A 15,099-nucleotide genomic window follows, 5' to 3' on the forward strand; every position below is an offset into this window, starting at 1 on the left:
CATGCCTTTAGGCAGCTCACAAAGTCAGGCCTGTCTTGGAGCAAGGTACTTGCCCAAGCCCTTAGAGCACTTGAGGATTTTTGCCTGGAGTGACACCAGCAACATCCTGTTTTAAACACTTTCACCTTAGAACACATTTTGGTGTCTAACAGTGGACATTCCCTCTCATTCTTCTTTTGTGATGGTTCCTTAAGTACTCAATTCTCCAGATGAACTTTTACACTGTTTTGTCAACATCTGTGGGGGAAAACTCTCTGAGATTTTGACTGCAATTGCATTAAATTCCTAAATTCATTTGGATGGACTGTACAGCTTTACCATATTGAACCATCATTTTAGACATTTTTGTAAGTCGCTATTCAGTTCTTTTACATTCTCAGTTACAATTTTTAGTGTTTCTTCTTTTTAATGGAGACGCAGTCTCACTGTCACCCAGGCTTGAGTGCAGTGGCGCTAACTTGACTCACTGCAGCCTTCGCCTCCAGGGTCAAATGTTCCTCCCACTTCAGCCTCCTGAGTAGCTGGGACTACAGGCAGGCGCCACCACACCCAGCTAGTTTTTATATTTTTGGTGGAGACAGGGTTTCGCCAAGTTGCCCGGGCTGTTCTTGCACTCCTGCGCTCAAGCAATCCTTCTGCCTTGGCCCTCCCAAAGTGCTGGAATTACAGTTGTGAGCCAATGTTAGGGGGCTTGTCGACCAGCACACGGGGGGCTTGGAGGCTGCTTCAGAAGTTCCCACTAAGCCAAGGATACAAAGCCTGGTTATGGCGCTCCTATGTGAGGCCCAGGTCTTCTGTACCTTGTTCAAAAAATCTTTCCTGCTCATTTCATTTGAGAGTGATTTTGCTTTCTTCGGGATCTCTATTGCGTGGCGTCATCCAGAGAGTTCCATATCTGAATGGACTCCAATGATGAAGTTAAATCAGCCCTCACCTCAGTCCTTTGGAATTAGAATCTATGGGGCTGGGTCCTGACATCTGTATCTTAATGTTCCTAGTTGAGATCCTTAGACTGAAAGACCGGTATTTGTAAAGCACTTCTTTTCCTCCAAACTCAGCCTCCGAACTAGCTGGGACTACAGGTGTGTGCCACCACACCAGGCTAATTTTAAATTTTTTTGGAGAGACGGAGTCTCACAACGTTACCCAGGCTCGTCTCCAACTCCTGGGTTCCAGTGATTCTCTCGCCTTGGCCTCCCAAAGTGTAGGGATGACAGGCATGACCCTGTTACTGTTACAACAGTAACGCGCTTCTGTTTCACTCTAACAATATTTTTGGTGCATACCTACAGCCATTGTTGTATTAACCTGCATCACTGAAGGAAAAGAGAAGGGGAGAAGTGATAGTTTTGTTTTTCCCTGAACATATCAGATGAAACCTGGGCTGTTTAGCCCATTTTTGGATAATATATTGACATAATTTAAGATGGCTGTCTTATTGTAGCCTGTCTACAGAAGGTGCCTAGAAGACAGAGGAATATGCGAAACTGGCTTGAAGAGTAATTAATCAGAACTTTACATGATACAGAAGATAAATTTTAATGGCAACAGAATATTGATCTTCTAATATTTGAAAGCCCATTAAATAGGAGAGAAAGATGATTTTCTGTTTTGTTGTAAAAGGATCCAACCGGCTCTGATGGTTCAAAGCATCATGAATGCGAAGGTCCAGTCAACAGAAGCAGAGCTTCCTGACAATTGGACTTCCACAGGGACGGGATCTGCTTCCTCATTCAGTTGTGCCTTTCCCATCAGCAAGAGACTCCTAGGAGCCCGTTAGGAAGCTGTGCCAGAATTCACAGGTTTTTTGGATGGTATCTGAGATAGTATCCAGCTCTTATATTTTTACTTTTTCTTTAAAAATTATTTTTGAGACTGAGTCTCACTCTGTCCTCCAGGCTGGTGTGCAGTGGTGCAATCATAGCTCACTGCGGCCTCAAACACTTGGGCTGAAGCTATCCTCCTGCCTCAGCCTCCTGAGTACTGGGACCACAGGTATGTGCCACGATTCCTGATTACTTTGCTTATATTTTGTAGAGATGAGGTCTTGCTATGTCACCCAGACTAGTCTTGAACTCCTAACCTCAAGTGACGCTCCTACCTTGACCTCTCAAAGGAGTGAGATTATGAGCAGGAGCCCCTGGGCCTGGCTGAGATTTTTCCCCTTTAGTCTTTCTGTACACAGGATATTTTATTCATAAAATACATAAACAGTAGGAAATTTTAGGGTCAAGTGAAATAGATATGTTGTAATAGTTGATCTATAGACCAGAGTTCTTTAGCTGAACTGGAGGGGCAGGCTTTAGGTGATCCATGGATGCTCTGAGCTTGTGGACACCATTGAAAATCTGTGCGAACCCATGGACAGTTTCCTATGATTTTCATTCCTCAAAATGTCTCTTGGACTCAAAGATGCTTGAGAGCAATTGATGCGTGTTCCCCAGTATAGGATCCAGGATAGTGAATATCAGTAAACATTCAGCCAAAAAGCTTTGCCACATTGAGTGCTTCGACGTAACGTCTTCATTCAACAAGTCAATGTGCCCGGAATCTCCTACATATGCTAATCTCACTCTTGGAAGCTCTCATCATTCTGCTTACCCTAAATTTCCTTCCACCTTCCTCCCTCTCCCACCAGACTGGACTCTGAAATGGGAAGGAACGGTGGGGAGGAGAGCCCAACACTCCTCAAGTTTAGAGTGAAGACACAGACTCTACTGGGAAAGGGAAACGAGGAATATGGAGACCATGAGGATGCTTTTGGACAATGCTCAGAGGTTGGGACATTGCCAGGAGATACCGTTCACCCGGGATCTCCAAGAAAAGAGATCAGTCTGGCAGTTACGTGTGTTTTTCTTCAAACTGGTTGCCAGGTTGGAATGACCAATGACATCAGAGATTCCGACCTTCGTGATTGGAAGAACTGGACTCTGGGTGCTTGGGAGCTCAGGTGGACAACAGCAACTTCTCAGAGCTGTTCTTCACTCCTAACTTCTCCCGAGCCTCTAGAAGAGAAATGCGCTCTTCTGGGTCCTAACGGAGTCTGGAAGAAGGCTTTGGACAGAACAGGGACTAGGTTCTGTGGACAGAAACAAAGTGTTTGGGAGAGACTATGGCCAGTGGTCAAGCGCACCCTCCGTTTGAGGAGGAAAGCCCCCAGCCTAGCACATCGGTGCAGTCCCCCCAGGTGGTGACGGATGATGAAGTGCCAGGACCATCAGGTGAGGTGACTGGAGGGAGAAGTGATGGGAGATGATTGACTGAGGAGAGGGAAGGGGGCCAGTTACTGGGAATCCGGAGCACCTGAGTAGGGTGTCTGGGAAAGAAAGGAGGGATTTAGAAAGCCAGGGATCAGGGGAGGGTGCAGGGAATGGGGCTAAGCATGGCCACGTAGAAAGAAAGCCTGGGGAGCAATGAAGGGGGTCAGGAGATTCCCTCAAAAGATGAGAGAGGAAGGCCGAGGTGGGCGGATCACAAGGTCAGAAGATCGAGACCATCCTGGTTAACACAGTGAAACCCTGTCTCTACCAAAAGTACAAAAATGAGCCGGGCATGGTGGCGCGTGCCTGTAGTCCCAGCTACTCAGGAGGCTGAGGCAGAAGAATCATTTGAACCCAGGAGGCAGAGGTGCAGTGAAACGAGACTGCGCCACTGCACTCCAGCCTGGGCAACAAGAGGGAGACTCTGTCTCCCTACCCACCCCCCAACAAAGAGAGAGAGAGAGAGGAGACAGAAGAGCTCAAGGGAAGGTTTCCATTTTTCTCCAGTTGAAAGTTCTTATCTGTGATGAGAAAATGTTTTGAGGACAGAGAGCTGGAAGAATGGGGAGGTGAGGGAGAGGCAGATGGGGATCAGCAAAGGAGAAAGGTGGAAACATGGCCTGGAGAAGCCGACAGTCTGCGAGGCTGGGGAGGATGGAAGAGTAGTATGAGGTTTTTGGGTTGGGGTCTAAGGTGATCAATGGCAGAAACACAACACTATAGCCTGGTTTCTTCACTCAGACCCTTGGGTAGATCCCAGCCCCCAGCCTCAATCTCTTGGCATGAAAAAGAAGAGGGAATGGTCAGACGAATCCGAGGAAGAGCCGGAGGAGGAGCTGGAGTTGGAGCGCGCCCCTGAGCCCCAGGACACCTGGGTGGTGGAGATGCTGTGTGGGCTCAAGATGAAGCTGACGCGCAAGCGAGCATCCTCCGTGCTCCCTGAGCACCACGAGGCCTTCAACAGGCTGCTTGGTAGGAGGATACCCCAAAGAGCACCTCCAACCCGGTTCTTTTTAAAAAGCAGAAACTTTCAATAATTACTCTTTCCCAGTAAGAAGATGCCCTCCAGGGGGTGGGGGGGTGGTGGGGGTGAGAGATCCATGCAGGAGGAGGATGCTTAGGAGATAGAGGATTAGGCTGGTCTTAATAAAGGTCTGCGCTTGAAATAAGAAAGCTTGATTTCCGGCCAGGTGCAGTGGCTCATGCCTGAGATCCCAGTGCTTTGGGAGGCTGAGGTGGGAGGATCTCTTGAACTCAGGAGTTTGAAGTTGCTGTGAGCTATGACCGCATCACTGCACTCCAGCCTGGTTGACAGGGAAAGACCTTGTCATAAAATAAATAAAATAAAATAAAAGACAAAAGAAAGCTTGGTTTCAGCTGAACCCTCTGAAACTCTATGTCTCTTGCTGACTTTTCTAAACCTAAGTGTCTCCATCCATGGAGGGGGATGACAAGGTCATGGGCACACCCAGCTGTGACTATCTCCAGAAGCCATGATGGGAATTCCATTATGACTTCTGCGGTGGTCCCTTCATGTATGATGGGAGGACATCATGGCTTATTCACAGCTCCTCATCCTGTAGACTCTGACACCAAAGGCCTCCTTCGGCCTCTCCTCAGGGCAGTCTCAGAGCGGGAGCCTCCCTCCTTGCCCAGTGAAAGTCCTTCTCTCCTCTCCCATCCACGTAACCCTTGGCCACAATCCTGAGACTTCCCCCAGAGGGGCACAGTTCTCCTGTCTGCTCTGTTGCTCCCACGGCAACCCTGTTCCGCTTCTTACCCTGACACAGGCTCTCTTTTCACAGAGGATCCTGTCATTCAAAAATTCCTGGCCTGGGACAAAGATCTGAGGGTGTCAGACAAAGTAAGGTTCTCCACTCAACTGTGTTCCTGTTTTAACACATGTCCTGGGGGAGGGTGCAGCATCTAAAACCACAGTTTCTCTCCTCTCTCCCTCCACCATCTCCCACCCACTGATCCCATAGTCTTGGGTGCCCACATTTTGACTTTTATTTTTTTGGAGAGAGGGTCTCGTTCTGTTGCCCAGGTTGGAATGCAGTGGTGCCATCATAGCTCACTGCAGCCTCAACCTCCTGGGCTCAAGCGATCCTCCCGCCTCAGCCTCTCCAATAGCTGGGACTCCAGGCATGAGTCATCACACTCCAGCTATTGTTAATCTTTTTATAATTTGTCAGCATCTCCCTCAGGGCTCTGGTGGCCTATTGCATAGTGGACGTGTGGCCCCTGCCTCTGCCCAGGGCTTGAATCTCTGGGCCACAGTCCTGAAACTCCCGACCCCTATCCTCTTCTATCTTTGGGACAGTCCTTTGCTCCAGCTCACCAAGACACTCCTGACATTAGCCGCCCTAGACACACTCCCTCCAACGATTCCATCGGAGCTCATCATCTTGGGAGCATCACAGACCTCCCTTTCCCTGACTTCCCGAATTTGCAGCTGACTTTGAACACCTCTCTACCCGCAAGCCTCCAGTGAGCATAGCCACCCAACACCGAGGTTCCTTGTGCGATAGGCAACTGCGCCCCAGCCCCTGTTCCCTTATCTCCACTATCTTCCTCTTCCAGGATGTGACCAATCTTTCTCTCTCTCTGTTCCCTTCTCTCCATCAGTATCTCCTGGCTATGGTCATAGCGTACTTTAGCCGTGCCGGCCTCTTCTCGTGGCAATACCAACGCATTCATTTCTTCCTGGCTCTGTGAGTAATTTGCTTCTTCCCACCTGTCAATATCCAACACCCTGGGACGGTGGAGGAAGTGGGATTCCAACCTTTCGTCTATTTTTTGACCCTAGTTCTCCTCTTTACTCTGGGTATAAAAATGTTAAGATTATACTGTGGTGTTCTTAGTCTGCTCTTTCTAGAAACAAACACAAATGCAGTTGACAAATAGTAGAATCAAACAAAAGGAAACATAAACCCGTCCTAAGGGGAAAGCCGTGGACACGACTCTGCCCCCCAAGCAAGCAGCCATATCCTTCCCATATCAACACCAAATGCAATTTTCCATCCTCCTCCTCCAGGTTCCCGTGACAGAGCCCGAAATTCAGGTCATCCTCGCATAACACGGATCCATCATCAAATACTCCCTGATGGGGCTTCCTGCCAGTCCCGCCCCAAGCCAGGGGGCTTCCTAGTGCTGCCTGAATAGCTTTCCAAACACAGCTCCCACCCCTTCACTGCTCACCTGAACAACTTCCTTAGCTGATTTGCCTATAAATGGAGGCCCGGATTCACAGGGCGAATCCAACCCTCTCTGCAATCCTTCTACCACCAAACCTGCCCACCATCTTCATGTTTCATGGTTTGCTTTCACCGCTCCTTCCAAATGCCCTCCACTCCATTTTGATTTTGTGTTTTCTGTCTGGGTGTCCTGCACCCGTATGCATCTGAAGGGAACCACTAATTTGTTGAAGTCAGTTCAGCCCCCACAGCCTTTCCGATGCCTCCCCTGATCTGCCAGCGTCTGCATGCCTGCAGCACTTCAGTTACATCCTAGGATAATGTGCCATTTTGGATTCGTTGATCTGCCCTCCTTTTCCCCAAACCCATCAGACTAGACCCCTGTTGAAGGCAGGGTCTTGTCAAAATATCAAAGTTTTTGTTTTTGTTTATACCAGACAGAGACTTGCTCTGTCCCTCAGGCTGGAGTGCAGCAGCCAGATCATAGCTCACTGCAGCCTCCATCTCTCAGGCTCTAGATCCTCCCACCTCAGCCTCCCAAGTAGCTGGGATGACAGGTGCACGCCACCACATCCAGCCAGTTTTTATGGTTTTTAGTAGAGATGAGGTTTTGCTATGTCACCCTGGCTGTTCTGGAACTCCTGGGTTCTCACCTCAGCCTCTCAAAATGCTGGTACTACAGACATGAGCCACCCAATCAACCAAAATATCAAAGTATTCCTAAAACACTCAGCACAATTCTTTTCATTTTGCAACTGTTCATGTTATATTGACTCTGTGAAATTATTCGTATGGCATTTGCGTATAAGATAAATCTTTCCTTCTTTCCTTCATTCATTCATGTATTCTTTTATTCAACAAAACCTTACGAAGTACATCATACGTGCCAGGGAATAGGAAGGATGGGAAGAGAGAGTTCACAGCAATGCTTGTTGAATTAATGCACCAAGATAAACAAAGCCCTCTACTGGCCATTTGGTAGGCGAGAAATGATTTACAGAAACAAACCAGTCAGTTCCTGTCCTTGGGGGCACTTATGATGGAGGGGGAAGACAGGTGTGTGCATACATGAGAAGGAAGGGGGGCGTGGGAGGAACATGGATGGGGACTAGGATGAGGTGATGTCATCTCTCTTGTATAAGGATGGCAGGACACATCCTTAGGATAAGACTTGGATTGTTTTTAAATTCAGAGGGGGTCTTGCCATATTACCCAGACTGGTCTCTAACTCCTGGCCTCCAGTGATCCTCCTGCCTGGACTCCCAAAGTGCTGGGATTCCAGGTGAGAGCCACCACTCCCAGCCACCACTTGGATCGTCGCCTTCCTGAAGGTGTGAGTGGCGCCCTTAGCAGGTCTCTGTCCAGTGGGGCCTCCTAAGGAAGGTGGGGCTCTCTGCAGGTTGGGTGTTGGTGCTGAGCTGAGGATGGTCCCCTCCCCTCCTCTCTGGGAAGCTGCCCTCAGGCAGGGATCCCTCCTGGTGGGGCCCCTGAGTAGCAGCCTGATCTCTCTCCCCAGCTACCTGGCCAGTGACATGGAGGAGGACAACCAGGCCCCCAAACAAGACATCTTCTCCTTCCTCTATGGCAAGGACTACTCCCAGCGACCCTTGTTCCATAAGCTTCGATACCAGCTCATCTGCTCCATGCGTTGGAGAACGTGGGTTTCCCCAGAGGAGATGGAGGAGGTAAGTGGGGCCATATGAGGAGGTGGGGGTGGGGAGGGATGGGGTGGATTGGAGGCTGGAGGAGGGCAGGGAGGGGTCTTGCTGGGGAGACCCTGGCTTCTCAAATGGTATGTGTTTTTCCAGATCCAGGCTTATGACCCAGAGCACTGGGTGTGGGCCCGAGATCGCACCCTCATTTCCTAGAGCTCCGGGGATATGGAGGCCTGAGGTCATCGGCCTGAGGGAAGGTACGTGTGTATGCTTCGGGGTAAAGGCAGAATATTCTCATCTATAAGAAAATCCGAGGAACCCAACTGCTTGATCTGGCTTCAAGCCTGGTCAATATGGCAACACCCCATCTCCACAAAAAATACAAAAATTAGCTGGGCATCCTGGTGGGCGCCTCTAGTCCTCACTACTCAGGAGGCTGAGGCAGAAGGAACACCAGAGCCCCAGGAGGTTGGGGCTGCAGTGAGCTGTGATTCTGCCACTGCACTCTAGCTGGGGCGACAGAGTGACATTATGTCTCAAAAATGAGACTACTACCTAGGTCCAGGGAGGTTCATTATGGTTGACACACTTGAGTTACTGATTTGGGGAAAGGATTCAGTGAAGATTTGGTTGACATCTTGTGCAGCGAACCACATTTAGGACCGAGCATTAGACTTAAGCATGAGAGATTAAGGTTCAGGATTAGGAATCTGGTCTGCTGGTTTGTGAGGTTGTCATATTAGACATGTCTGTAGCATGGTTAAAAGTTTAGATCTTAAACAACACAGAAGGCCCCAAGTGTGACGAAGTCCAAAGCCACATTCTCTGAGGGTGCTCTACTCCCTGGGCCGACCCACCCAAAGTCCTTGCTATGAAGCAGATCACTGGGGCTGACCTTGGCTGTATTAAGTGATTTTTGGAGTCAAGCTCACCAAAGTGTGAGTGTCAGAATCGAAAATGATGGCTCAGAATCAGGGTTTACAATGAAGGGTTAGAGATAAAATCAGATTTACACATTGCTCTGAACTCTAGCTAGGACTGGGATGGGAATAACCTTCCTGTCTGGAGATCTGCCTACTTGAAGTGTGACATCCTGTCTCTCACTTCCAGAACACAGGGCCCAGGGGAGAGGGGAATTTTCAGCAGGAAGTTTATCCCAACGCTAATGCCAGACACCAGGAAGGAAGAGAGGAGCCTCCTATGCAGATCATCTAGAAGAACCTGGCCTCGTCTAGAAGGAGCAAAATAGAGTGACCAGGTTTTCCTCCTAGGAGCTGTGGAGGTACTTCTAGGAGTCGGTGGAGGGAAAGTGAGAAATCAGGGGTGTTTCTGGTTCCACCCCTTCCTGCGACACCACCTCCCTTTTCACATTGCTGAATCCCAACCTCCCCTGGGCTGGAAGCTGGAGTTCCTGTTTCCCATGGACTTTGTTGCCACAGTCCAGAGCATTTGAAGGCACAGCGCAGGCGCTCAGATTGTCACAGAATTCTTTGTTAAATATGAAATTACTGCCATAGGATTTTAAAAGATAGTTTAATAGATACTATACATTTTAGTGGTTTATTTTGAAAATGTTGGCCATAGAATTATTACTATGTTGATTTGAAATAGTTTGGAATTTTTCTAGTTTTGAAAACATGCTGTTCCTTTAGAGCTCTGTGATGGTCATTATATTCACATAAATATAATTTAGTTTTCATTTTTAAGAGAGAATTCTTTTTATCACAAATGTTTTCTCTTTAAATTGTTTTATCTATTATTACATGTGCTCCCAAAGTGAGCACTCTTGTTACCTATGATACTGACCTAATATATCCATTATATTTATAGCTAGGTGGTAGTTCCCCTATGTTCTTGTAAATAGAAATGTTTATTTTCTGTTTAGTGTTTGTTACTGAACTGTGAGAATTCAGTTGTGATTTTTAACATGCCTTACATATATACTAACATGTCCAATATACACTAGACATTTTATTTGTTTATTTTGAAAATGATGGCATGGCATTCTTACTACATTTATTTAACTAGTTTAGAAAAACAAGTATTTTTTAAAAGACACTGTTCTTATGAAGTTGATGGGTGTTATACCTGTTACATACACAAAAATATAATTCTGTTTTCATCTTTAAGAGAGGATTCTTTTTATCCTACATGTTTTATTTTTAAATCTTTTTATCTATTATTACATGTGCTGCTGAAGGGCGCACTGTTATTACCTAGGGTAGTTACATAATGTATCTATTATATTTATAGCTCGGTGGCATTTCCCCGAAATTCTTGTAAAAATAAATTTATATTTGATGTTGACTGTTATTGAATTGTGATAATTCAGATGCAATTTTTTCAGCTTGTATTGAAAGGTTTGTATGTTCCTTTAAAAAGGGCGTGTGTTTGGAAGGAGGACAGGAGCTGTGTGTTTGAAAGAGGACAGTGCAGTGTGCTGCCTGCGAAAATGCAATAAAGATGAAGTTTTCTCATCTTCACAATGATTGTGACCACATTGGTCTGGATTGCTTATCTGTCATCCAATGATATTTTATTTAATGGGGTTTTAGTTATTTGAACGAATTAATTAACCCTGGAAAATAATGCTGCATCTTTCCTTTTTTTTTTTTTTTTTTTTTTTTTGAGATGGAGTCTCGCTCTGTTGCCCAGGCTGGAGTGCAGTGGCACAATCTCGGCTCACTGCAAGCTCTGCCTCCTCCGTTCACGCCATTCTCCTGCCTCAGCCTCCCAAGTAGCTGGGACTACAGGCAAAGGCCACCACGCCTGGCTAATTTTTTGTATCTTTTTTTTTTCTTTCTTTCTTTTTTTTTTTTGAGACAGAGTCTCACTCTGTCGCCCAGGCTGGAGTGCAGTGGCGTGATCTCGGCTCACTGCAAGCTCCACTTCCCGGGTTCATGCCATTCTCCTGCCTCAGCCTCCCGAGTAGCTGGGACTACAGGCGCCCGCCACCACGCCCGGCTAATTTTTTTGTATTTTTAGTAGAGGCGGGGTTTCACCATGTTAGCCAGGATGGTCTCGATTTCCTGACCTCGTGATCCGTCCGCCTTGGCCCCCCCAAAGTGCTGGGATTACAGGTGTGAGCCACCGCGCCCGGCACTTTTATTTATTTATTTATTTATTTATTTATTTATTTATTTATTCATTTATTTATTGAGACAAGGATCTTGCCCCATTCCCCAAGCTGAAATGCAGTGGCTCAATCTCAGCTCACTGCAACCTCTGCCTCCCACATTCAAGCAACTCTCTTATCTCAGCCTCCTGAGAAGCTGGAATTACAGGCACCTGCCACCATGCCCAGCTAATTTCTGTATTTTTAGTAGAGGCACCATTTCACCATGTTGGCCAGGCTGGTCTTGAACTCCTGACCTCAGGTTATCCGTCCCCCTTGGCCACCCAAAGTGCTGGAATTACAGGCGTGAGACACTGCATTCGGCCCATACAGTAAAACTATTTATGAGAGGAGGGAAGTATCTTGGGTTAGTTAGTAGAAATCAAAATACTGAAGTCAATGAACTCTGAGGAGACGCTTGACAGACACACAACATAAGGAGGAGGAGGTTGCAAAGTGCTGATGTTTGCGTAACCACAAGCGGGGCTGAACCTAGAACGCAATTACTATTCCAGCAAATGGAACCGTGAAGCTATTGTCACAGATTGCCTCCATTCTGGGACCCTCGTGTCGCCAGTACCATAAACCACATGCAAATGAGGCAAGTAAGATCTTGGAGGAATTTGAGAAGCGTCTGTGCAATGTCCAAGAGTCAACTTATAATGGGATGAACCTAGGGAGTTAATAAGAGTCTGCACGGAGCCTGAGCACTCAAAACATTCTTGGGATGGCCGCGTGCAGTGGCTCATGCCTGTCATCTGAGCACTTGGGGAGGCCCAGGTGGGCAGATTGTTTGAGCCCAGGAGTTCAAGACCAGCCCGGGCAACATGGTGAAACCACATCTCTATAAAAATACAAAACTGGGCCAGGCGTGGTGGCTCACACCTGTAATCCCAGTACTTTGGGAGGCCAAGGCAGGTGGATCACGAGGTGAGGTGATTGAAACCATCCTGGTGAAACCCCGTCTCTACTAAAAAAAAAAAAAAAAAAAATGCAAAAAAAATTAGCCAGGCATGGTGGCATGCGCCTGTAGTCCCAGCTACTCAGGAGGCTGAGGCAGGAGAATCACTTGACCAGGGAGGTGGAGTGGCAGTGAGCCTAGATCACGCCACTGCTCTCCAGCCTGGGTGAGACAGAGCAAGACTCCATCTCAAAAAGAAACCAAAAAACAAAATACAAACACACAAACACACACACACACAAAACTTAGCCAGGTGTTGCGGTGCACGCCTGTAGTCCCAGCTACCCAGGAGGTTGAGGTGGGAGGATTGCTTGGGCCTGGGAGGTCAAGGCTGCATGAGTCATGATCATACTACTGCACTCCAGCCTGGGCAACAGAGCAAGACCCTCTCTCAAAAAAAAAAAAAAAAGAAATTCAAAACTATTCTTGGGGAGTGCAGGTCTGTTGTGTCTATCTGCCAATGATGTAGTCACAGGGTAAACAGACCAAATATTGCCCATGTTTCCTGTTTAGTGCCATCTCTGCTGTTAGAGAATCCCAAGCCTAGAAGAAGGGAAAGCTCATTCTTCTGCTGACTTGGTGAATCCGCCTGTGTGTCTGGCTGTTGGTCAGCATGCCATGGATTACTGCCTGAGTTGCCTTCCTGTCTCTTGCTGCATCCAGTGAGGGTCCAAACAATCTTCTCAAAAGTATTAGGATGAGTAGAAGTGAGCGTCAAAAATACAGGATTACTTTCCAGAATACATAAAGACCTTCTATATATCAATAAAAATGCAAAGCAACTTGATTTTTAAAATGCATATGAAACATGAACAGGAGACTCGGAGAAGAAGAAATGACTGTATACAGATGAGTAACTTCACCTATCAGACTGGCAACATTTAAGAGATTGGTAATATACCATGTTAGTGAGTGTCTTAGTCAGTTTGGGCTGTTCTAACAAATTCTCATAGACTGGGAAACTTAAAACATTTCTTTCTCACGTTTCTGGAGGCTGGGAAGTCCAAGATCCAGGGGCCATGAGAGGCAGTGTCTGGTGAGGGCCCATTTGCTGGTTTGCAGACTGGAAATCTTAAATATTTCTTTCGCATAGTTCTGGAGGCCAGGAAGTCCAAGATCAAGGTGCCAGGAGAAGTAGCATCTGCTGAAGATCGGCTTGCTGGTTTGCAAATGGCTGTCTTCCTGTTGCTCTGTCACATGGCAGAGAGCAAAGAGAGAGAAAGCAAGCTGTCTCTTTTGTTAAAAGGGCACTAAAGCTACCATGAGGGTACCACCCTTAGGAGCTAATACATCCCAAGGCTCTATATCCAAGTACAATTATATTGGAGATTAGGGTTTGATATGGTTTGTCTGTGTCCCCATTCAAATCTCAACTTGAATTGTATCTCCCAGAATTCCCACGGGTCATGAGAGGGACCCAGGCAGAGGTAATTGAATTGTGGGGGCCAGTCTTTCCTGTGCTATTCTGATATCCAAATAAGTCTCAAGAGGTCTGATGGGTTTATCAAGGGTTTCCACTTTTGCTTCCCTTTCATTTTCTCTTGCCGCCACCATGTAAGAAGTGCCTTTCGCCTCCCGCCATGACTCAGGCCTCCCAGCCATGTAGAACTGTAAGTCCAATTAAACCTCTTTTTCTTCCCATTAAACCTCTTTTTCTTCCCAGACTTGGGTATGTCTTTATCAGCACCGTGAAAATGGACTAAGACAGGGTTTCAACATATGCATGTTGAGGGGGGCACAGATTCAGTTCACAGCAGTGCGGATGCAGGGAAATGAAGACGCTCTAGGCTTTGGGTTGGAATACAAACTTGTAAATTAGACTTGTAAAGTCTTCAGAGACTCACATACGACTTGTGAAATCAAGGCTGTGTTCTGGCAGTTCTCTCACCATTGGCAAAAAACCAGAAAAGTATCATTTCCATTGGATATCCTGCTACATAATGAATTTTCACATTGAACATTTAATTTCCTATTTAAATAAACCCATCTGGAATTTGGTTTGTATATGTTTTTCTTTTTTCCAAATAATTAGCTAGTTATCCCAGCACCATTTGTGGCATAATCTACACTTTCCCCACTGAGATATGCCGTGATAGCATATAATGCATTCCTATAGAAACTTGGGACTCTTTCTGGATTTTCTATTCTGTTTATTGTATCAAGGATCATAAACTGGGGCCCTGTAGCCCATTTCAGGCCTCCAGATGTGTTTTTGGTCTTGCTTTGGTTTTGGTCAGAAGTGTCTTTTTAAATTGTAAATTTTCATGCCTTTAGACAGCTCACAAAGTCAGGCCTATCTTAGAGCAAGGTACTTGCTCAAGCCCTAAGAGTACTTGAGGATGTTTTGCCTGGAGTGACACCAGCAACATCCTGTTTTAACACTTTCACCTCAGAACACATTTTGGTGTCTAACAGTGGACATTCCCTCTCATTCTTCTTTTGTGATGGTTCCTTAAGTACTCAGTTCTCCAGATGAACTTTTACACTGTTTTGTCAACATCTGTGGGGAAAAACTCTCTGAAAGTTTGATTGCAATTGCATAAAATTCCTAAATTCATTTGGATGGACTGTACAGCTTTACCATATTGAACCATCATTTAGACATTTTGTAAGTCTCTATTCAGTTCTTTTATATTCTCAGGAGAGGGGAGGGGAGGGGAGGAGTGGAAAAAGCGGGAGGGGGAGGGGGAGGGGAGGTGGAAAGGGGGGGGAAAGGGGGGGAGGGAAGGGTGAAGGAAGAGAAGGGGGGGAGGGGAAGGGGGGGGGGGGGAAGGGGGGAAGGGAGAGGAACAGGAGGGGAGAGAGGAGAGGAGGGGGGAAGGGGAGGAAGGAAGGGAGGAGAGGGAGGGGAGGGGAAGGGGAGGGGAAGGGGAGAGGGGGAGGAGAAGGGGAGGGGGGGAGAGGGGGGAGG

The 15,099-nt window shown here is 46.9% G+C and overlaps 1 protein-coding gene across 2 annotated transcripts; it reads left to right on the forward strand.

The window, feature by feature from the left end:
• Positions 1 to 2,935: 2,935 nt before the first annotated feature.
• On the forward strand, positions 2,936 to 14,185 carry LOC104676333 (speedy protein E4). Of its 2 annotated transcripts, XM_030926395.1 has the most exons (7): positions 2,936 to 3,221; positions 4,002 to 4,232; positions 5,066 to 5,124; positions 5,889 to 5,974; positions 7,974 to 8,142; positions 8,266 to 8,369; positions 13,852 to 14,185. In XM_030926395.1, exons 1-6 carry the CDS (start codon positions 3,113 to 3,115, stop codon positions 8,323 to 8,325), a joined length of 714 nt encoding a protein of 237 aa, XP_030782255.1. In that variant the 5' UTR covers positions 2,936 to 3,112; the 3' UTR covers positions 8,326 to 8,369; positions 13,852 to 14,185. The 2 variants fall into 2 exon arrangements, with proteins under 2 accessions (XP_030782255.1, XP_030782256.1); XM_030926396.1 differs by lacking the exon at positions 13,852 to 14,185 and having other exon boundaries at positions 2,936 to 3,226; positions 8,266 to 8,357.
• The last annotated feature ends 914 nt before the right edge of the window (positions 14,186 to 15,099 follow it).

Source organism: Rhinopithecus roxellana, unplaced genomic scaffold, assembly GCF_007565055.1.
Source record: "Rhinopithecus roxellana isolate Shanxi Qingling unplaced genomic scaffold, ASM756505v1 contig2727, whole genome shotgun sequence".
Classification (NCBI taxonomy): Eukaryota; Metazoa; Chordata; class Mammalia; order Primates; family Cercopithecidae; genus Rhinopithecus; species Rhinopithecus roxellana.

What these genes read in the sequence shown, in the direction of transcription:
- LOC104676333 (XM_030926395.1), top strand. Translation starts at nt 3,113, where the DNA reads ATGGCCAGTGGTCAAGCGCACCCTCCGTTTGAGGAGGAAAGCCCCCAG. An exon ending in TGAAGTGCCAGGACCATCAG is followed by an intron (nt 3,222 to 4,001) that starts GTGAGGTGACTG and finishes TTCTTCACTCAG; the next exon opens with ACCCTTGGGTAGATCCCAGC. An exon ending in ATTCATTTCTTCCTGGCTCT is followed by an intron (nt 5,975 to 7,973) that starts GTGAGTAATTTG and finishes CTCTCTCCCCAG; the next exon opens with CTACCTGGCCAGTGACATGG.